Consider the following 19697-nt stretch of genomic DNA (forward strand, 5'->3'; position numbering starts at 1 on the left):
AGTGAAAGATCTGAGTTTATTCGCAAGAATAGGATTTGTACAAACTGCCTCGGTTATCTTCATAACACTTTCAACTGCCCCTCAAGTAAAGTGTGTCAGATTTGCTCCAAACATCACCATACTCTATTGCATGAGCCCACACGTAGTTCACTTCAGGCACAGTCAAGCTATCAAACTAAGCTGTCTCCTCAAAATAAGACCTACACACCTAATTCATCTTCAAAGAATACAACAACTATTAATCCTACTGCTTCTACAAACGTTAACGCTTTTGTAGGATTGTCTAGTCAACTCAATCCAACTAAAACCACAATCCTTCTTGGTACATGTTTAGTTCATGTCTCTTCACAACATGGTCAACATACTGTACTCCGTGCTGTGCTCGACTCCGCTGCCCAACTTACCCTTATATCAGAGAAAGCTATTCAACTCATCAACGCCCCACGTACTCGACTCCATGATGAAATAAAAGGAATCTCTGGTGCAGTTATTAATTCTAGAGGTATCGTACATGTCAACATGTCTGCGATCAATGGAAATCCTTTGGCTAAAAACCATCCTTGTATGGTTTTGAGTAGTATCACATCACCCCTGCCTCAGATACCAGTTTCACACCAGGTTAAGGAATCTTTGAAACATTTTATCCTAGCCGATCCCTGTTTCGATCAGCCTGGAGAGATAGATTTACTTATCGGTGCAGACTTATTTGCCCTAACCCTCACAGGCGAACAGCATAGATTAGGACAAAATTTACCTCAAGCTCTTGGAACCATTTTTGGTTTTGTTGTGATGGGCCTCGCTCCTGTAGCCTCTGTAGCAGGAAACTCATCAAACACATTTCCCATCTCACTCTTGACAACTCATGATTTGGACCTTCATAATTCACTTCAAAAATTCTGGACGCTAGAAGAACCCCCAATACGGATCAAGGCTCAGACTGAGGAAGATACCCTCTGTTTACAACATTTTGAAAACACCCATAGACGTGATGACTCAGGTCGTTACATAATCGAGCTGCCCAAGAAACCAAATCATTCCCCTCTTGGTGAATCTTGTACCAAAGCACAATTGAGACTTAGCTCGATGGAAAGGAAATTCTCTAATCAACCCGAGTTACAAAGGCTCTATTCTGAATTTATGGATGACTACATTGAATCAGGTCATATGACTATTTGTAAAGAACCTCCCACCTCTGAATACTATTATTTGCCTCACCACGGTGTCTTCAAGGAGAATCCCCCGAATTCAAAAATACGTGTTGTTTTTGACGGCAGCGCTAAAACTACTAATGGCATATCATTGAACGACATTCTCATGCCTGGTCCCAAACTTCAAAATGATATCAGTGATGTTTTATTGTATTTTAGATGTCATAAAATTGTATTCACCTGTGACATACGTCAAATGTATCGTCAGATCTTGGTTTCTGATAAGGACAAAAGTTATCAAATGATATACTGGCGTGCTAGTCCAGATGATCCACTCCAAACGTACAAACTCAATACAGTTACATATGGGCTTAATTGTTCCCCTTTTATTGCAATCAAAACCTTGCACCAGCTAGTTTTGGACGAAGGTCAACCATACCCACAAGCTTCTGATATCTTGACCAAGTCTATCTTCTATGATGATATTATAGCTGGAGCTGAAGATCTTGATAAAGCTATGTCAGCTCAAAATGAACTGAAAACATTGCTGTCTAAAGGCGGTTTTGAACTCCGTAAGTGGATCAGTAATGCACCCCAACTCTTGGATCAGATTCCAGTCGAACACAAAGAATCACCAGTGGAGTTGACTGATGGTAGTGAGGCCTTCTACAGTGTATTGGGTTTAAGATGGACCCCAGAGACAGACATGCTCTCATACAAAGTAAAGAATGTTGAAGTAGGCCACTTGCTAACCAAGAGAATGATTCTCTCAACAATCGCTAAACTCTATGATCTCCCAGGATTTCTCACACCTGTAATATTTTGGGCTAAAACACTCATTCAATATCTTTGGACCACAGGTCTAAAATGGGATGATCCAATTCAAGATGAGATAAGAACAAAATGGATTTCCTTTTTAGAAGAACTACCCGTGATCCAAAACCTAAGGATCCCACGTTACATCTTTACCTCAACTCATAAGCTTGCAGAACTTCATGGTTTCAGCGATGCTTCGGAGAAAGGATATGCTGCAGTAGTCTACCTCCGTGTGATCAACTTATCGAATGATGTTAAAATTAATCTGATAATGGCCAAATCTAAAGTCGCCCCACTAAAAAGAGTATCTCTGCCTCGTCTCGAACTGTGCGGTGCTCACCTACTTGGAAAGCTCCTGCAATACTGTTCAAATCTTCTTTCGTCCCACATTAAGATTGACTCGATGTATGCTTGGTGTGACTCTACCATTGTTCTTACATGGATACGCACTCACCCCTATCGCTTAAAAGTCTATGTGGCCAACCGTGTCTCTGAACTACAAGAATTAATCTCTCCTGAATCATGGCATTACGTCAAGTCCCTAGACAACCCAGCAGATTGTGCAACCCGAGGACTCTCCCCATCTCAACTCTTAAGCCACCAATTGTGGTGGAAGGGACCTGAATGGTTATACTTGTCATCAGATCTTTGGCCAAAGCCCGAATTCAGTTTAATCACTGATCAAGACACTCTTGAAGTCAAACCAAATCCCTTGAATGTCCTAGTTAACGTTGAAAAGTTAGAAAATGACAGATTTGATTTACTTGAAAAATTCTCATGCTTTAGAAAACTTGTAAATGTCACTGCTTATGTTCTACGATTCATCCATTATCTTCGTGGGAACGCCCGACTAGCTGGACAACTTAGTTATAAAGAGATCTCTTCTGCTAAAATGAATCTCTTCAAACTCATTCAAATTTCATCTTTCAAGGATGACATCACAGCTCTGAAAAAGGGCACTCAGTGCAGCTTAAGACTGGCTCGGTTATCACCTTACATTGACGATAACGGTTTGGTAAGAGTAGGCGGTAGGTTGAAACATTCGAACCTTACTCAAGATGCCAAATACCCAATCCTGTTACCTAAATCTCATAATGTTGTAAAACTGTTGGTCATGCACTATCATCTCAAATATTTACACGCAGGCCCTCAGTTGCTGCAATCGATCCTCACTCAAGAAGTATGGATATTATCTGCTCGTAGTGTAATCAGATCTGTAATCTTTAAATGTCAAAGATGTTTTAAGTTGAAACCTACAAATCAACCTCCACTTATGGGAGACTTACCCGAAACTCGACTACGGCCTGTAAGACCATTCTATCATACTGGCATGGATTATAGCGGTCACTTTGAAGTGAAAGTACACACCACTAGGAATTCTCAAAAGCTTAAGTCATACCTCTGCCTATTTGTTTGCTTTACCACAAAAGCGGTGCACTTGGAAGTTGTAACTGATCTCTCAGTGGACTCATTCATTGCTGCTCTTAAAAGATTTGTTTCTCGTCGTGGACTTTGTGCTCACCTATACTCTGATTGTGGAACGAACTATGTCGGTGCCTCCAAGCAACTGAATAAGACCTTCCAGAATTTCATTGATGAAAGGAATACTCAAGATGCTCTCACTAACTTCGCCCTCGATCATTCAATTAATTTTCATTTCCAACCACCAGCCGCGCCTCACCAAGGAGGCCTTTGGGAGAGTGCCATAAAGAGCTCAAAGTACCATCTCAAGAGAGTAATTGGAGATCAAATTCTAACACTAATGGAGCTGATAACTCTTGTCACGCAGGTGGAAGCAGTATTGAACTCTCGTCCACTAACAGCTCTATCAGCAGATCCATCTGACATCACAGCACTCACCCCAGGTCATTTTCTCATCGGGACATCTCTTGTTGCAGTACCTGAAGTAAATGTATCCGATATTCCTGACAATCGACTAAAGCATTGGCAAACAGTTCAGGCTCTACATCAACGCTTCTGGAGAAGGTGGCACCAAGAGTATTTGCACCAGCTTCAACAAAGGAAAAAGTGGATAAAGCCAAACAAGAATCTTGAAGTAGGCGATTTAGTCATTATCCATGACCCAAAAACACCACCACTTCTCTGGCCTCTTGGTCGCATTGTGAAGACATCACCTGGAGCAGATGGCATCGTTCGAGTTGTCTCCATCAAGACTTCGAGAGGAATCTTCTGTCGCCCTGCTACCAAGGTGTACCCGCTCCCCTAATCACAAAATATTTCTATTTAATGTCCTATTTCATGTTTATATTTATAATTGTCATATATATCATATCTTATAATTAGGTGTGTCATCATTATCTATTGTGTATATATATCTACATTGTATTACTTGTGCCCATTTATGAGTCAATGAATCAATTTATGAATCTGTTGAACCATGTATGGTTCAAGGCGGGCGGCATGTTCCGTATTCAAGCATCTACGCAACCTAGGTGAATCCAGACTTCATTCATATTTTGTTCTGACCCTTGCCCTGTCACGTGATGTCTGGCAATTCCCCCCATTCCTCATGTACTCTTCAACCCGGCATCATGTTCTCGCCATTTTCCCTAGTTTTGTATTATAATATTCCCCTACTCTATTTGTGGCATATAAATTGAACTTATATTATCGTATGTTTATCTTATGTATTTATTTGTGACACACCTAACAAAAAAGTGAACTGAATAGTTAAAAACTGTATTCAAACTGTTCTTGGTGCAACTACCGGTCGCGTACGCGAAAGCTGGCCAGCAAACATCAAGTGCGTCAACGGTCTACTAGACATCACTTCAGTAAAAAGGAAGGTACCAAATCACATTTCTTCCTATTTAAAAGTTTATTATTTTGTGCTCACAGTGTGTCTCTAAAGCTGATCTTAACATAATATATCTCACATCCCTCATTTTTTATACAGTCCACCATATCGAAGTTTACCCCCCACTTATTATTTTTGAATTGAAACAACTGTTTAAATCTTGCATATTGTGGCTGGTAGCATGAATAGGCACTGGTTTTTCTGGATGGTTGTTTTTTATATCTGTCCTATGATTGTTCATTCTTGTTCTAAAACTGGTGGTGGTAAGTCCAATGTATTGAGATGGGCAATGGTTGCATTGAAGTTGATATACAACATTTTTCGTGGAGCATGTATTGTGTCCTTTAATTTTGAAGGTTTCTCCTGTTGATGTGCTTGTAAATGTTGTGCTGGGCCTATTAATGTGGCAGGTTTTGCATCTTGCCATGTCACATGGGAATGAGCCTTCTATGGGTTTGTCTTGGTCTTTGTTAGGTTTTGACTGTTTAGGGTGAACTAACAACTTTTTTAAATTGGCTGGTTGTCGGAATGTAGTTGTGGGAGGTTTTTCCAAGAAGTCTTTGGTGTGTGGGGATGCTCTGAGAATTTTGAAACCGTCTTTTAAAATTGTGTTTAAGGATTGGAGGCCGTGGTGGTAGGTCGTGATAAGCTGCAGGTTTTGTTGGGAGTTTCTTTTTTGAGTAGGCCTAACGTTGGTGGTTTCTGATTGAGCCAGACGGATCTGGTTTTCAACTAGATTGGCCGGATAACCTCTTTTAGTAAGGGAGTTTTTCATTCTGCTATTGAACTTTTCCAGTTCTATGTCAGAGGAACAAATTCTTTTGGCTCTCATGGCTTGGCTGTAAGGAATTGAACGTTTGGTGTTGGTAGGATGGCAGCTATTGAAGTGAAGGTATTGCAGGTGGTTGGTTGGCTTAATATGAATTCCAGTTTCGATGACACCATTCTGTAATTTTAAATTTACATCCAGGAAAGTGATTTCTGTGGTTGACGTGGTGTGGGTGAATTGGAGGGGACTGAAATTGGAGAGGTCATTTAGAAATTTAGTCAGATCCTCCTCTGAATTTGTCCAGATCATGAAGATATCGTCAATGAAACGAAACCAGCAGGTGGGTTGGGTTTTTTGTGTTTTCAGGAATGATTGCTCAAGGCGGCCCATGAATAAATTGGCATATGATGGGGCCATTCTAGTGCCCATTGCAGTACCCTTTATTTGTAGGAAATTTGTGCCTTCAAATTGAAAGTTATTTTTTTCTAGGATAAATTTGGCTAAGTTAACTAAAAAAGCTGTACTCGGAGACGTATTGTTAGGCCTTTGGTCCAGGAAATGTTCTATAGCAGCTAGGCCATGTACATGAGGGATGTTTGTGTATAGTGAGGTGACGTCTATTGTTACCAATATGGTATTTGGTGGTAGAGGGGTGGTTATTGAAGATAGGCGGTCCAGAAAGTGGTTTGTGTCCTTAATATGAGAGGGTAGGCTAATGACATGTGGCTGAAGATAAGAATCTACGTAGGCTGAGATGCGTTCCGTTGCTGAGTTGCATCCGGCTACTATTGGGCGTCCTGGAGGAGGTGTAATGTTTTTATGTATCTTAGGGAGAATGTAAAACTGTGGAGTGGTGGGACTTTGGTTTATTAGTAGATTTAAAGATTCCGGAGAGATATTTTGGTTGGGTGCTTCTTTGTTTAGCCAAGTGGTTAGTTCAGTGTTGAATTTGTCGGTTGGATCTTCTTGCAATGGTTTGTAAACACTCTTGTCAGCTAGTTGTTTATAGGCTTCCGTTTGGTAGTCTTTTTTATCCATAACTACTGTTGTCGATCCTTTATCGGCCGGGAGAATCATTATAGTTTCATTTTTCTGTAAGGACTGCAGAGCTCTTCTTTCTTCTTTTGTTAGATTGTTGGTTTTAGGAAGGTTTTGTATGAAATTTGGGTCGGTTATGGATTGCATTATAAAGTTGATGTAAAGTTCTATGGGATGATCAGGTGGCAGTGGTGGTGGGTCCCAATTTGAAGGTGGTTTAAATTTAGTCAGACATTCTTCAGGTTGAGGGCTATTCTTCAGAGCAGTGGGATTTTGATGAAGGAAATACTGTATTCTTAAATTTCTGGCAAAGTTAAAAACATCTTTTCCTAGAGAAAATTGATCAATTTTTGAGGTGGGTGTGAAAGTTAGGCCTTTGGACAAAAGGGAAATTTCTTCACTTGTGAGGTTATGTTCAGATATGTTTAGTACAGAGTTTGTGTTAACATTGTTACCTGGATTTATAACATCACTTTTGTCTTCAGCTGTTGGGCATTTCATAGGTTTTGGTAGCATTGGTAACTGGCCTATTGGTGTAGGAAGATTGAACAATGTTGCAAGGCTAGGTTTCTCGCCTAGTAAAGGCGCATTTGTGGGTTGTGGTTGGGCCTTGGTCATCTCAATGTAACCTTGATTGCGAATTTGTTCAAGGCATAGATGTGATAGTTTCTTTAATTTTATACCAGCTAAAGTGTTCTGCAATTTGTTAGCTTTGGTCATTGTATCATTCATAGCTTCTATCAAATTAGGATGATTGGAGAGTAAAAGTTTGGTAACTGATTTTAGGCTAGTTTGTAGGTTAAGTTGCTGGATTCTGTATTCATTGAGAATCTTTTTGGTGGCTTCTACAGATGTATTTTTAAATAGGTTAATAAGTTCAGGCCACATGAATTCAGGTGTACCAGACAAAGGAGGTTTGATAGTAAGTCCCTTTGGAAGTAGGCCTAGAGTAAGGCAGGCTTCTAGGAACAATACATGTGTGTTGACTTTGGCCAGTTTGAAGGCATCATTCTTTAGTTCTTTCAGCCATGGTTTTGAGAGGTTCATGATTGAAGAAGTGTAGGGAAATGTTTATAGGAAAGATGGATAGGAAAAAGAACAAATATTTTGTAAGATTTGGAAAAGGAAATGTTGTGAGTTTGAGGTTAGGTTTGGAGAGAAAGGGCTAATTGCCTGAGAATAGGTGTAAGAAAGGATAGGATAAGCAGGCTTACCTTAAAAAATGTAGGCATCCCACTTCATTCACTACAGAACACAGAAGAAAACACAAACAAACAAAATAAACACTGGATATTTCGAGGCCACTGGCCCCTTTCTCAACATGGAGAGTCACATTAGATATTAAGAGTCTTTCACTGGTAAGGAAGCAGTGTTGCCAACACAAGGTTATGAGTCATTGATTTTATTTACACTTAGTCTAAGCCTGCTTTTTAGGTGTGGAAGGGGAAAGGAAAATGTTAGGCCTATCTGAGATTGAGGTTTGGGGGCTCCCTGGATTTGGTGAACCATTGATAAGAGAGTTCCCATCTCCTTAGTTGTGATGGGTTACAGGTGGGAGGGAAAGATCTTATTATTTTTGAATTGAAACAACTGTTTAAATCTTGCATATTGTGGCTGGTAGCATGAATAGGCACTGGTTTTTCTGGATGGTTTTTTTTATATCTGTCCTATGATTGTTCATTCTTGTTCTAAAACTGGTGGTGGTAAGTCCAATGTATTGAGATGGGCAATGGTTGCATTGAAGTTGATATACAACATTTTTCGTGGAGCATGTATTGTGTCCTTTAATTTTGAAGGTTTCTCCTGTTGATGTGCTTGTAAATGTTGTGCTGGGCCTATTAATGTGGCAGGTTTTGCATCTTGCCATGTCACATGGGAATGAGCCTTCTATGGGTTTGTCTTGGTCTTTGTTAGGTTTTGACTGTTTAGGGTGAACTAACATTTTTCGTGGAGCATGTATTGTGTCCTTTAATTTTGAAGGTTTCTCCTGTTGATGTGCTTGTAAATGTTGTGCTGGGCCTATTAATGTGGCAGGTTTTGCATCTTGCCATGTCACATGGGAATGAGCCTTCTATGGGTTTGTCTTGGTCTTTGTTAGGTTTTGACTGTTTAGGGTGAACTAACAACTTTTTTAAATTGGCTGGTTGTCGGAATGTAGTTGTGGGAGGTTTTTCCAAGAAGTCTTTGGTGTGTGGGGATGCTCTGAGAATTTTGAAACCGTCTTTTAAAATTGTGTTTAAGGATTGGAGGCCGTGGTGGTAGGTCGTGATAAGCTGCAGGTTTTGTTGGGAGTTTCTTTTTTGAGTAGGCCTAACGTTGGTGGTTTCTGATTGAGCCAGACGGATCTGGTTTTCAACTAGATTGGCCGGATAACCTCTTTTAGTAAGGGAGTTTTTCATTCTGCTATTGAACTTTTCCAGTTCTATGTCAGAGGAACAAATTCTTTTGGCTCTCATGGCTTGGCTGTAAGGAATTGAACGTTTGGTGTTGGTAGGATGGCAGCTATTGAAGTGAAGGTATTGCAGGTGGTTGGTTGGCTTAATATGAATTCCAGTTTCGATGACACCATTCTGTAATTTTAAATTTACATCCAGGAAAGTGATTTCTGTGGTTGACGTGGTGTGGGTGAATTGGAGGGGACTGAAATTGGAGAGGTCATTTAGAAATTTAGTCAGATCCTCCTCTGAATTTGTCCAGATCATGAAGATATCGTCAATGAAACGAAACCAGCAGGTGGGTTGGGTTTTTTGTGTTTTCAGGAATGATTGCTCAAGGCGGCCCATGAATAAATTGGCATATGATGGGGCCATTCGACATGGGGCCATTCAACACACATGTATTGTTCCTAGAAGCCTGCCTTACTCTAGGCCTACTTCCAAAGGGACTTACTATCAAACCTCCTTTGTCTGGTACACCTGAATTCATGTGGCCTGAACTTATTAACCTATTTAAAAATACATCTGTAGAAGCCACCAAAAAGATTCTCAATGAATACAGAATCCAGCAACTTAACCTACAAACTAGCCTAAAATCAGTTACCAAACTTTTACTCTCCAATCATCCTAATTTGATAGAAGCTATGAATGATACAATGACCAAAGCTAACAAATTGCAGAACACTTTAGCTGGTATAAAATTAAAGAAACTATCACATCTATGCCTTGAACAAATTCGCAATCAAGGTTACATTGAGATGACCAAGGCCCAACCACAACCCACAAATGCGCCTTTACTAGGCGAGAAACCTAGCCTTGCAACATTGTTCAATCTTCCTACACCAATAGGCCAGTTACCAATGCTACCAAAACCTATGAAATGCCCAACAGCTGAAGACAAAAGTGATGTTATAAATCCAGGTAACAATGTTAACACAAACTCTGTACTAAACATATCTGAACATAACCTCACAAGTGAAGAAATTTCCCTTTTGTCCAAAGGCCTAACTTTCACACCCACCTCAAAAATTTATCAATTTTCTCTAGGAAAAGATGTTTTTAACTTTGCCAGAAATTTAAGAATACAGTATTTCCTTCATCAAAATCCCACTGCTCTGAAGAATAGCCCTCAACCTGAAGAATGTCTGACTAAATTTAAACCACCTTCAAATTGGGACCCACCACCACTGCCACCTGATCATCCCATAGAACTTTACATCAACTTTATAATGCAATCCATAACCGACCCAAATTTCATACAAAACCTTCCTAAAACCAACAATCTAACAAAAGAAGAAAGAAGAGCTCTGCAGTCCTTACAGAAAAATGAAACTATAATGATTCTCCCGGCCGATAAAGGATCGACAACAGTAGTTATGGATAAAAAAGACTACCAAACGGAAGCCTATAAACAACTAGCTGACAAGAGTGTTTACAAACCATTGCAAGAAGATCCAACCGACAAATTCAACACTGAACTAACCACTTGGCTAAACAAAGAAGCACCCAACCAAAATATCTCTCCGGAATCTTTAAATCTACTAATAAACCAAAGTCCCACCACTCCACAGTTTTACATTCTCCCTAAGATACATAAAAACATTACACCTCCTCCAGGACGCCCAATAGTAGCCGGATGCAACTCAGCAACGGAACGCATCTCAGCCTACGTAGATTCTTATCTTCAGCCACATGTCATTAGCCTACCCTCTCATATTAAGGACACAAACCACTTTCTGGACCGCCTATCTTCAATAACCACCCCTCTACCACCAAATACCATATTGGTAACAATAGACGTCACCTCACTATACACAAACATCCCTCATGTACATGGCCTAGCTGCTATAGAACATTTCCTGGACCAAAGGCCTAACAATACGTCTCCGAGTACAGCTTTTTTAGTTAACTTAGCCAAATTTATCCTAGAAAAAAATAACTTTCAATTTGAAGGCACAAATTTCCTACAAATAAAGGGTACTGCAATGGGCACTAGAATGGCCCCATCATATGCCAATTTATTCATGGGCCGCCTTGAGCAATCATTCCTGAAAACACAAAAAACCCAACCCACCTGCTGGTTTTGTTTCATTGACGATATCTTCATGATCTGGACAAATTCAGAGGAGGATCTGACTAAATTTCTAAATGACCTCTCCAATTTCAGTCCCCTCCAATTCACCCACACCACGTCAACCACAGAAATCACTTTCCTGGATGTAAATTTAAAATTACAGAATGGTGTCATCGAAACTGGAATTCATATTAAGCCAACCAACCACCTGCAATACCTTCACTTCAATAGCTGCCATCCTACCAACACCAAACGTTCAATTCCTTACAGCCAAGCCATGAGAGCCAAAAGAATTTGTTCCTCTGACATAGAACTGGAAAAGTTCAATAGCAGAATGAAAAACTCCCTTACTAAAAGAGGTTATCCGGCCAATCTAGTTGAAAACCAGATCCGTCTGGCTCAATCAGAAACCACCAACGTTAGGCCTACTCAAAAAAGAAACTCCCAACAAAACCTGCAGCTTATCACGACCTACCACCACGGCCTCCAATCCTTAAACACAATTTTAAAAGACGGTTTCAAAATTCTCAGAGCATCCCCACACACCAAAGACTTCTTGGAAAAACCTCCCACAACTACATTCCGACAACCAGCCAATTTAAAAAAGTTGTTAGTTCACCCTAAACAGTCAAAACCTAACAAAGACCAAGACAAACCCATAGAAGGCTCATTCCCATGTGACATGGCAAGATGCAAAACCTGCCACATTAATAGGCCCAGCACAACATTTACAAGCACATCAACAGGAGAAACCTTCAAAATTAAAGGACACAATACATGCTCCACGAAAAATGTTGTATATCAACTTCAATGCAACCATTGCCCATCTCAATACATTGGACTTACCACCACCAGTTTTAGAACAAGAATGAACAATCATAGGACAGATATAAAAAACAACCATCCAGAAAAACCAGTGCCTATTCATGCTACCAGCCACAATATGCAAGATTTAAACAGTTGTTTCAATTCAAAAATAATAAGATCTTTCCCTCCCACCTGTAACCCATCACAACTAAGGAGATGGGAACTCTCTTATCAATGGTTCACCAAATCCAGGGAGCCCCCAAACCTCAATCTCAGATAGGCCTAACATTTTCCTTTCCCCTTCCACACCTAAAAAGCAGGCTTAGACTAAGTGTAAATAAAATCAATGACTCATAACCTTGTGTTGGCAACACTGCTTCCTTACCAGTGAAAGTGTGAAAGACTCTTAATATCTAATGTGACTCTCCATGTTGAGAAAGGGGCCAGTGGCCTCGAAATATCCAGTGTTTATTTTGTTTGTTTGTGTTTTCTTCTGTGTTCTGTAGTGAATGAAGTGGGATGCCTACATTTTTTAAGGTAAGCCTGCTTATCCTATCCTTTCTTACACCTATTCTCAGGCAATTAGCCCTTTCTCTCCAAACCTGTACTCAAGGTAAGTTATACTTGAAGTTGTTTTTTTAAATAAAAACCAAGAGTCAATAAGTATTAGTTATTACAAGATAATTAATTAATTAACTAATAATTACAAAATATGTTTTGTGTGTGTCAGTTACGGAGAGGCTAAAAAATATGACAATTACATTTGTGGAATTAGGTTAAACTGTAACGAGTTATAACTAAAAATATTCATACTCGCAGTAAACATGAATAATCAGCGAATTTCAAATGCCAGCATATGTAAAGTACAAGTAAATAAAGTGTTATTAACCACTACGTTAATAACAAAACAGCTAATTTCCTATACGGGAAATTCGCTAAAATTAATCATTATTTATTAATTTAGTAAATTAAAGCTTTTACCTCCACGAGAAATAGATGATACCCAGCTTTTCTCCAGGGTTGAATTCTGCGGTAGAAGACTTCTTGTAACAGTTCCCAAGCTTGGGTCAAGGTGTTTGACTTTGAACGCTACGTATCCTGCAATATAATTAATAGCTTCTTGTTCAGCCCAGTCCTTTTCTTGGCCAATAGGGAAGTCGTCAGCAGAAAAACTTTCGTCTTCATCAAATGGTTCATCAACCGTTTCTGTGATTTTGACCTGCTGAGGTTCATCAAGAGGAGTTACTTGCTTATCGGCTTCTTCATCGGCTTCTTTAGCACTGAAAGCAGAGTCTAACAATTCAGCTGTTAGGTAAGTGCTAGTTGATGTCTTATCATCCTCAACAAGCTGGTTCGACTTGGGAGATGGCTTAGGTAATTTATTAGAAAGTAACAGTTGTTTAATCCTGTATGTTACTTCTGTGGCAGTTGGATGGTCGTTAAATCTTCCCATTCCCCTCAGTTGCCCAAACAAGCTTTCTAATACATCCTGTGTTAGTCTCACGGTTAAAATGTGTTTCAAGCCAATTTCTTTTAGATCTTCGTGAAGTTTCAGAAGTGAGGAGATGGACATGAGAATCCCTTTTTGGAAAGGAAGGATGTTCTTCTTTCCAATGACCCTCATTGTTGAAATTGTTTGTTCAACTTCTGCTAATATTTTCTTCTGATCTCTAAAAACATTTTCATCAATGCCAAAGGCGAAATTCATAGGGTTATTCCCATACAATCTTTTGCTGTTCATGAGATCGGAAAATTGGTCCATTAAATCGAAGAAATCTGAAGCCTTATTATTACCTAACAGCACCAATATAGCCTTAGCCACTGTGTGTGAGAATACTGCTTTAGCAGGGCCGACTTTTTGCCTTGCATTTCCCTTTAAAGCTAGAAACTCCGGTTTGAGTTTATGGCATAGCCTTATTTCACCTTTGTCTTTCTCTAACAAATCAGTAAGTAAACTTACTTTTATTTCAGTTCCGTCCCCTAACTTTAAGCCGCTGTCCAATAAGTGATTTCTCATTAATTTAAAATAATGAGGCATGTCTGCAAAAACGTAAATGTTTCGAGATGCACAAGCAGGGTTTACAAAAGAGTTATTGTCAACGCATATTTTTAACTCTTTGTACAAGGTATTGCAGCCCCCTAAATCGGATACAACAGCAACAACCCGTATATTACTTGTTTCTAATTCTTGTATTATATTAAACAATATATCTTTATTCATCGTTGTATCAAAAGAGTAGTAAACAGGTTGTTTCCAGGGGGATACTAAGCCTCTTGCCAGAACAACCTGGACTCTTGAGAAGGGTCCTAGAGCTTGGTCGAAACCTGCGTGGTAACAAATTTTACTATCGATGTGCATTTCATCGAAGCTTAAAATGCACGTTCTTTCAAGGTCAGTCATTGTTTCTGAGCTTTTAGACATAAGTTCTAAAACATTAGTCAAAAGACCAGGATCACATTGAAACTTTGAACACCATCTTTTTAAAGTTGATGGTGAAGGCAAGGGGAAGTTCATTTTTTTCCTTAAAAATTCATAGGTTTTCTGATTGAGAGCTCTTAAAACTATAGCTCTAGAAATGTCATCAGAGTTCCACTTCACTGTACTTTTTTTACTAACAACAGCTTTTATTTGGTTTGCAGTAAAGATCTTTTTAGCATTGTTAAAAAATGAATGACACTGTTTATTACATTTCGAACTTTTTACTGAAATGTTTTTTTGCTTGGTTAAGGCCATTTTCAAATTAGTTTTAGTTGTCATTAACCTTTTAAATTTTTTTGCATTTACTTTAATTTTTTGTTTAGCTTTTTGTAGTTCGCTTTTTAGTGCGAGCAATTCACTTTCAATGGCTTCAATCTTTTTTTGTTTTTCTAAACAATTTAAACAATCAGTGATGTTCTCTTGACTACATGATGTGTTAATACTTTTACTACTTACATTAATAGAATTACTTTCAATATCTTCTGTCATTGATTCAACATGTTCCAATCTAGGTTTTTTAGGGCTTAACGTTTTTAAGCGATCTAAAGCTGCTTTCTTAATTATACGATTGTTGTGTCTTTCATACCTTAAGTTTTCATGGTGGTCTTCGTCACTCGTCCTATTTAAGTTGATCGATGGAACAGCACCCTTTTTCAAAATCTTTTTTTGTGGCAAGCCAAGGAGTCTGTTTTTCATATCGTCCTCATAATCACTAGGAAGAAAGTGGTCACTACAAATCCTAGCATTGTTTTTATTTATAGGATCTGCCCTTTTGCATTTAATTTCCCAAATAGAACTGATCGCTGGATCTTTAGGAAATGTGTGATAAACAACACCATTAGTTTTTCTTTGATAATTTGCGCACGTTGCTACAGAACAATTAACAACCATCGTAAACAATTAGAGTACAACTCACATTTCACCACACACTATCACCAACAACACTACTATAAAACTGTAACACACACATGACAGAACGCGGTGAGAAACGCGACTAATAAGCCGGGTAGCAGCCACGTGGTCCGCGAGTGTCCTTGTAGCTACGTCATCGAGGGGGGAAGTAGGGGAGGTGGCGGGGCCGGGCGGCGCGCTCAGACTTCAAAGGAGTGGGCCAGCCCTTGTTGGTTAGTCCTGGCAAATGTTCATCAGTTTCCATCAAGACTGTGATTAAAGTTCAGTTTTGCCGATCAGTGCGATAAAAACTAACAGGGTTTACCTTTGTTCGCTGTCCTTGGTTGTTTTATAAAGACACACCTTATCAGTTCACTTATCTAGTTGGGTAACACCACTTGTAAAACTCTTCTAAAATTTGGTCACTCCTCAAACCAAACGATGCAAAGCATTGTGGATGAGTTTACAACCACCTCCGTAAAAAAAATACATTGGTGATATTTCAACTTAATTTGAAGTGTAATTATTTATCTTGGGTTGTGCAGGAACGGCCTACGACATGCCACTCCACTACAGCATGCACCGTAACCTTACAAACCCTGACGAGTACAAAGCATTGTTCACCACCGCCATCTTGAATGCAGTCAGTGTGATTGGAGTGTCTGGTGCGATCAGCCGACCTCCGGCTCCCATCTTTGTATCTCTTCCCTCCCTCCCTTCTACATGGGAATCTCTGCAGGTACACTATTGTCCATAGTAAATCAGGTTTTGTATTACAGTTTTATTCACTTCTCTAGGTTCGTGTGAATATTGCTTAAAGTTAGACAGTTTTGTTTTCCCATCTCGACCTACCAGTAGCATAAATCAAATTAGCTCCCGGTATTTGCTTTAAACTTTGACGATATATTTGATGGTGAATTCTTTAGGTCATCATTCCAACAACACTTACTTTTGGAATCATTGGCTACCCTTTCCTCATGCCAGGACCTGTCGGAGGAGATTTCATTGTGAAAGACCCGTTGAGATATTCCAGTTCAGGTAAGGATTGCTAATCATTCCATCTGATTACTAAAAGTATGTTATTGATTTGATATGAATATTTTGTGAAATCTTATTCAGCTTGCTAACGTAATTCTTTGTCACCAAAAACCAAATAGGGCCCTCTCTATCCTAAGTAATCATAAAGAGTAAAAGCTTTGTAAAACTTAATATTTTTTTCAAGGGAGTGGCAGTGCTAGCTGTAGACACCTTCTAAAAATATCAATCAAATGAAAGATAGTTTTAGAAAATAAACATTTTATTCTTGATTTTATTCCAAAAATTGAAGTATTTTTGCAAATCTTTCCTTACATCATATTAGCAAAAGCCTGAATTAGAAATCAAGTTTTCAAGCAAGTTTAGAGTCTTAATAAATGAAAATTATACCCATAGCTGATATTAAAGATATTTTTATTCTTAAACTCTTAATGAGCTTTCAGCTAAAAAATTAAGCAAACACAACCTTGACAAAAATGTGTCATAACCTTTGACAGTGAGCCTTATTTGACAAAAAGATTAGTAAAATAGTATTTGTGAATATCTGCAGGATTTTAAATTAGACAGATACTGGATTCAATTCTTTTAGTGCTCATACACAAAAACTGCTTAGTGAAATTGTTTTAAGATTTTGACGCATAGTTCAACATTATAGTGTTAGCAAAACGGGAGTGCCGATGGAGACCTGTGGGGGTGCGTGCGTTTGAAGGGACTTGACCTGGTCTCCATCGGCACTCCCGTTTTGCTGACACTGTAATATCACTTGAATTCCAGGTAACCAGTCCTCGCCTGACTTTGACTTCACCTTGGAAGAGTTGATGGACAAGGGACTACCCAACAAGGAGCTGTACATTCGTTGGCTGCAGCTTGCAACGTTCCTACCAGTTATACGCTACTCCCATCTGCCAAGCGAGTACAAAGACGACGATCAGGTCTTAGAACTGGCCAAGACACTTACAGCTCTACGTCAAAAAATGGTAACCCTTCAACCAGCTATATAGTAGATCGCGCCACTCATCCTACACGGGTGTCATCTCCATTCATACTTGGCTTAAAATACCTACTTTGTATGGTCACCATTTCATTGTAAAGTATTACAGTATTACAGATTAAAATTAACAAATTAACCCTTCTTGGGTGATTTTAAAAAACCAATCGTTGACACAAGGAGTTTTTTTTTGTGGGTATCGAAACCTTATACAGTGCAATTAATTGTATACATGTTAAGGTATAAAACCATGTATAATCAGTAAAAGTGTACATTGAATCAATAAATAAATTCAAAATTAAGTAAATTGGCAAAATATATCCCCAAAAATGAAAAATTCAAAATACAAAACAATATTTTGTAGGTCTACAAATAGTTTATAGGAACACCTAGTAATTTTAATATGAGCGTCTATAAAGAAAATGTTCATTGTTAATTCAGAGAGTAGGTTCTTCAATACCAGATTGAGCTTATTGAACAAAGTCGAGTAAGAAAACATTTATTGCAAAAGTATAACTCGTGAAATTTGTTTATTAAATTTCTAAAACAAGTGTTGCTCCTTATCTTTTTTCAGGTAAACCCTCTCCTGAAGAAGTACGCACAGGAGGCCCTAGACTCTGGCACTCCTCTAGTCCGACCTCTTTGGATGTTAGATCCTAGCGACTCGGCTTGTCACCTGGTCAAGGACGAGTTCTCAGTCGGAGAAGAACTCATTGTCGCTCCCATCCTGCGGCCAAACACTCACGAGCGAGAGGTAAGCTACATCCTTGTCCCACTTCAAAAGGGGAAGGGTGAAAAATTCTAGAGTACGATTAATTTCTCCTTCAATTCCCCTTTACAGCTATTGATATTCTGGCATTCCGACTAAGATGATTCCAGTCAAAAAGTTCACAAATTAAATGAATCCCATGAAGGGTTAGAATTCATTTCCTACTAGTGGAACATCAAACAATCAATATTGATGTTTTTACCTTCCGACGTTCCTTAACAGCAAATAAAAACACCAGAACGTAAAATCATCAATATTTATTAAACTTATTTGTTTATTTACCTGCAAAAACAAGTCAGTTGGTTGTGTTTGTTCGTTACCATGCCACAGAGAAAGCGCAGAATACTATGTTCTAACAGTTTGTGCTTACCAAAACTACGTAATTCTGTCGAGTACGTCGGATATGTTTGATGAATGTGGTATATTATTTTTGAACAAGGCAGTAACAATATAATTCACACAACACAGTCGGTTGAAGAATTGTTATTGTTGATCAGCAACCTTACTTATGCCAAGCAAATAACTGTTTTGTATCCCAGTATTTACTATAACTTATATTCTACATGCTTATTCTGGTAAATATCTTGTTCTGTAGTTTTTTACCTTAAAGGACACAATTTAAACAAAATATTTAAAAAACTCACTGCTATCGTTTTTTTTATATTTTATAAAGTATAATAAGAGTACACTTATTTGATTAACACATATTTTTTTACAGGTCTACCTGCCAGCAGGAGTTTGGAAGGACGGAATAGACGGCAGCCTTAGAAAAGGTTCTCGATGGATCCACAGTTATAAAGTTCCCTTGGAGAAAATTGCTTATTTCCTCAAGATGCCTGATAACACTAGGTTTTGAAAATCTATTTCCTTTAGTAAATCAAGTCACAGACATACCTGAACTAAAGTTGTGATGTTAGTCAATCAAATGTTTTTAGAGGTATTAAAATTGTAAACATTTTACTAGTGATGGTTTTAACTTTTGGTTTCAACCAGCATTGTGATAAATAATAATGGATAAGTTTTAACTGTAAGAATTCCATGTACATTTAGACTGTTGTGTGATAGTGTTGCATTTTGTAAATAAATTTATTGTGATTTTTTCATTCAATTTATTTGGTTCTGTGTTGTCAGAATAAAACAGTAGGCCTAATGTGTTGATGGATATATTAAACAGTTTTCCTTGTGTAATTCAATGTTCCATCAGCATAAAGGTAGCCATCAGGGTATTAATACTATGTAGGCCTACTATGTAGCTAAATTGTTATGAAATTTTGAATTAAACACCTTGGGTACTTCGATACAGTACAATGCAGAAAAGAAGGTATACAAAATTGAATCCACATCCATTATTACATAGCATATGTTATTTAAATTAAATGGCACAGGTTTCACTTTTGTTTAACAGTGAATGATGAACGTCTTGTGTAGATTGGGCTTTTGTACTGTTTCTTTTCTCGTCTTTAGCTTGTTCTCCCTAAAAAATAGCACAAATTATATTTCAAATATTGAAAGTGTTTTTTTATCATACTGTCCGGAAAGCAGCTGTTTTTAGTCCTCTAAATCTTCAGCAAAATCATCGTTTTCGGGTAGCTTCAAAATAGGGAATAGAAAAAACATATGGTAAATTTAT

General features: G+C 38.4%; 1 protein-coding gene across 3 annotated transcripts in view; it reads left to right on the forward strand.

Annotated features, from left to right (window-relative positions):
• LOC129001950 (myogenesis-regulating glycosidase) overlaps nucleotides 1-19175 on the forward strand; it is a 42838-nt gene extending 23663 nt beyond the window's left edge. For all 3 annotated transcript variants that reach the window (XM_054429396.1, XM_054429397.1, XM_054429398.1), the window contains 5 exons: nucleotides 15821-16014; nucleotides 16202-16313; nucleotides 17085-17287; nucleotides 17873-18052; nucleotides 18786-19175. In XM_054429396.1, coding sequence (XP_054285371.1) covers nucleotides 15821-16014; nucleotides 16202-16313; nucleotides 17085-17287; nucleotides 17873-18052; nucleotides 18786-18923 — 827 coding nt within the window. In that variant the 3' untranslated portion in view covers nucleotides 18924-19175. The remainder of the gene's footprint in view (nucleotides 1-15820; nucleotides 16015-16201; nucleotides 16314-17084; nucleotides 17288-17872; nucleotides 18053-18785) is intronic.
• Nucleotides 19176-19697: the final 522 nt, after the last annotated feature.

The sequence above is a fragment of the Macrosteles quadrilineatus genome, unplaced genomic scaffold, assembly GCF_028750875.1.
Source record: "Macrosteles quadrilineatus isolate MER2022 unplaced genomic scaffold, UCM_ALF_1.0 Scaffold_9__3_contigs__length_116548681, whole genome shotgun sequence".
NCBI lineage: Eukaryota > Metazoa > Arthropoda > Insecta > Hemiptera > Cicadellidae > Macrosteles > Macrosteles quadrilineatus.